Source organism: Heterocephalus glaber, unplaced genomic scaffold, assembly GCF_053883595.1.
Source record: "Heterocephalus glaber isolate CG9 unplaced genomic scaffold, H.glaber_assembly_v1.0 deba00001831, whole genome shotgun sequence".
NCBI classification, from domain to species: domain Eukaryota; kingdom Metazoa; phylum Chordata; class Mammalia; order Rodentia; family Bathyergidae; genus Heterocephalus; species Heterocephalus glaber.
This window is the reverse complement of record NW_028258491.1, coordinates 866,564-870,725: the sequence shown is the minus strand read 5'-3', so window position 1 is coordinate 870,725 and position 4,162 is coordinate 866,564. Positions and strand designations below refer to the sequence as shown.

General features: G+C 39.0%; 1 protein-coding gene across 1 annotated transcript; it reads right to left on the bottom strand.

The window, feature by feature from the left end:
- Positions 1–2,977: 2,977 nt before the first annotated feature.
- On the bottom strand, positions 2,978–3,928 carry LOC147820621 (olfactory receptor 14I1-like). The gene has a single exon (XM_087204013.1). The coding sequence runs from the start codon at positions 3,926–3,928 to the stop codon at positions 2,978–2,980; it is 951 nt and encodes a 316-aa protein (XP_087060139.1).
- Between the last annotated feature and the right edge of the window lie 234 nt (positions 3,929–4,162).

Sequence of the window (4,162 nt, the reverse complement as noted above, 5' to 3'; positions counted from 1 at the left end):
TTCCATATTATATGGCATTCCACTGGATACATATATAAGAGCTGACACACCTATTTGGTGGCTCTTACATATGTATGCTGTTTCCAGGTTAGGGCTGTTGTGGATGATTCTGTAACTGTGTCCTTATTCCTACATGGAAAATATAGGGCCTATGATGAAGGGTAGAGTTTATGAACCAAAACAGATGCAAACTGCAAAATACACTAGAATTTAAATCTCACAGTAGCTGTGAGATTGTAGAGTCCCTCCAACAACGAAGTTTCACATTTAACCAAAATTTATTGTTCTGAATTTTTAATATTTGCAAATACATTTATTATGTACTTCTGCTAAAATGATTTTAATATGTATTCTTATGATTTCTATTCATATTGATGAACTTTTCTTTGATCTACCCATTTAATGTTTCTCTTTTGTGAAGAACCTATGAAGTCTATTCCCCATTGCCTATCAAACACCTGATTTTGTTGGTGCATAAGATTATTTTAATATATGTGAAAGAAATTTTTTCTAGTTTTTATATGATTTGCTAGTTTCTGACCTATCTTTGTATATAGTTTTTTATAAAAAATAATTTACCAATATTTTCTCTATATTAGAGAATTTTATGGCTCATTTACATAATCCTTTTCTATGCAAGATATTCTCCTAACTTATCTTCCAAAGGCTTTGTTTTAGCTTTCTCTACATTTTGCCCATTATCTGTGTGGTGTGGATCTGAAGAATATGAAGATGGAGTTTCCACAGAACAAGCAAAGCTGTCAGCATAACTGCTGACAAGAACCCTGTTCCTCCTGACCTGACACAGTGTTGCTGCCCCTTCTCTAGTCAAATCCTTCACCAACTCTGATGTTTAACTCTTCTCTTCTCATCTGCTCTCACACCGTCTCCTGTCAGTATTCTCACTCGTCCTTTAAAAGAAGTTTATTTAAGTAAATGGGACAGCTAATTACTTCTCAGACTGCATTACACTTGAGACATTTTGAGTTTTTTCATTGTTTTGACACAGTTGATTAATCTTTCAAATGAACGTGTTTGTATTTCATTTGTTTTGTTTAATTAACTTCAAGTGTACTATATAGAAATAACTATTCCTTCTTTTCTCTTTTCTCTTTTTTTCACTTTTAATTATTTTTCTCCTGGTGTCATTTCTCCAGACTTGCTTCCTCTATTTGCTAGGGTTCTCTCAGGACAGAATCAACAGAAAATATATGTATAATATGCATAGGTATATTATGAGGTAGGCTTACAGGATGAGGGATGGAAGAGTCCCCAGTGGCTGAGTGCATGCTTGAGAGCTGGAGAGTCCAGTAGCTGCTCAGTCCAAGAAGGAAGCCCAGGACAAGGAGGATCAACAATGCAGCACCACTTCAAGGTGAAAGGCCTGGAAGCTCACTTGAGTTTTAGGAGGATATATTTCCCATTGTATGACATTCAAGTGTCTAACCAGCAACTTCAGAATTGTCATTACTCTTGCTCACTGTACAATCTGCATAATGTCACCAATGTAATAGAAGAGTGTGATACTTTGTGAAAGAGAAAGATGATCTAGCTCCCTGTGAACTAAGGGTGACACAGGTCTGGAGAGTGGATATACCCCTGAGGCACAGTAGTGAAGGTGTATTGCTGACCTTAATGAATGAAAGCAAGTTGTTCTGGTGGGCCTTGTGGACAGGTATAGAGAAAAAGACATTAGCAACATTAATAGCTGCATACCAAGTACCAGAAGATGTGGTAATCTGCTCAACTAAGGAAACCACATCTGGTATAGCAGTTGTACTTTAAACAAATCCTTGATTAATCTTATGGAAACCCACCATCATCTGAAATCATTTGTCTTCTACACAGCTCAAATAGGAGAGTTAAATGAGGATATGATGAGAAATACCTCCCCTGCAACTTTCAATTCCTTTTGGGGACTCTAATTTTCACAATCTTTCCATAGGATATGACTTTTTAAATTTACTATTTTCCCAGGTGGAGACAAATGTAATGGCTTTGAGTTGGCATTTTCCACCAATAGTCCACATTCCACAGATTAGGGAACAATATGGGGGAATGGGGATTCTTCCAAGAATGAAGTATATCTGTCCAACTGTGCATTCTGGAACTAGAGTAATAACCACGGAATGAATTTGAAGACCCATGGTACCTATTGTAAGTTGGACCTTGCCTAAATTTCCATTGGTCATCTGGCCTCCATAGGCCCCTACTCATATTGTAGGATCACAATGATGTTTCAGATATCTTAGAATCAGTGTTAGTGCACAACCAGTGGTATAGTTCATTACAGCCAATGTTTGAGTGGTTGACATGTTGCATCTTTTCTTCCAGAGCAAAGGGAGAACCCAAAAGATTCCAAACTACAATACTTTGAAGTCCAAACTGATTTTGTGTGTGTGTGTGTGTGTCCTAAATTACATTGAATGTATGAAAAGCATTTTAGAATATGATGCAGAAGGGGTTACCAAGGTTCTCAGTGTTAATCACCCAATTGTGTCCTCATGCCTGAGTTATCCCCCTGTCTATCTCCTTGTCACTTATCCTAACCAGTGTGAAAGAGCAAGTCCAAAGAGCACAGTGCAGACAGCAGGGTCTTCTCACAGGACCACTCAGTGTACTTCTCCAGGGTGGCCAGATCCAGAACTGAGGGTCTGTCAACACCACAGGCATCTATTAAGGTGGAACATGTAATACATGACCTGCTTCTTATGGTGCCTGACTTTGTTAGCGCAAAGTGATCCCAAATATTTTCAGAACATGTGGACAAGATGTCTAGCATTTCAGGAAATGGGCATATAATATACAACATATACAAAATACCCAGCAAAGAAAATAAGAACTTCACCATAAAAAGAACAGACAAGAAAATATATAAAAGCAACTAAAATAGATAATTTACAGGTGTAGATTCTAGTGTAAGAACATATTGCAAATAAATTTAATCAATTTCAGCTGATATGTTCCTATTCATGGTTTAATCAAGAAAATCCTTGACTGTGAACTGAGAATATCTGCTGAACATCCTTCCCAGAGCAGCACTGATCTCCCTGTTGCGTAGGCAGTAGATGATGGGGTTCACAAATGGGGGCACCACAGTGTAGAACATGGCAGTTAGCAGATTCTTAAGGGATGGTTTCTTTGCAGTGGGACCTAAGTAAGCTATTGTCCCTGAAATGATGAACAGCAGGAGAATGGCTAACTGTGGGGTACAGGTGGATATGGCTTTGTTTCGGGATTCCACAGACTGCATCTTAAGCACACTTAAAAATATGTTAACGTATGATATAAACATAAAAGAAAAACATAGTAACACAAGGCAAATGCTTATAGCAATGATTGCAAATTCTGAAAACTGGACATCTGCAGATGAAATCCTTAGAATTTGAGGTACATCACAGAAATATTGCTGGATCACATTGGTCTTGGTGAAGGGAAGTCTGAACATACAGCCTGTGTGGATAGCTGAGTAGACCAGACCAGAGGCCCAGGAGCCAGCTGCAGCCTGGGAGCACAGACTCGGGGTGATGATGAGCCCATAGTGCAGAGGGTGGCAAATAGCCATGTAGCGGTCATAGGACATCACCACCAGAAGGGCAAATTCAACCTCTGCAAAAAGTATATAGAGGAAAATCTGTGCAGCACACTCTGTCAGGGAGATTGATTTATTACCAGTCATAGAATTCACTATGACTTTGGGAACAATAACTGAGATGCTAGCAAAGTCTAGGAGGGCCACATTGCTTATGAAAAAGTACATGGGAGAGTGCAGATGTGTGTCTGTCAAGGTTACAGTGACAGTCATAAGATTCCCTGTTAATGCTCCCAGATAAATCAGCAAGAACAGCACACCTTGCAGAACCTGGAGCTCCCGGGAGCCTGCAACATCCATGAGGAGGAATTCTGTGAAGACAGTGAGGTTGTCCATGTCTCCCCACCTGCGGAGTCAGCAGTTAAAGTGAGCTGATGATCCCACAAGCAGATTGTACAGCACCTGGTAAAACTACAATATGGCTTCTAATCAGGAAATCAGGACAGAATAAATGGATAAAATTAAATATCCTGAAATTGAGTAAATGTACATATTTCTCTTTCCTTTCCCAAACTTCTGATAGCTTTCCTGTTAGTTTCTACAGGAATAGGCTGAGAATGACACCAACCA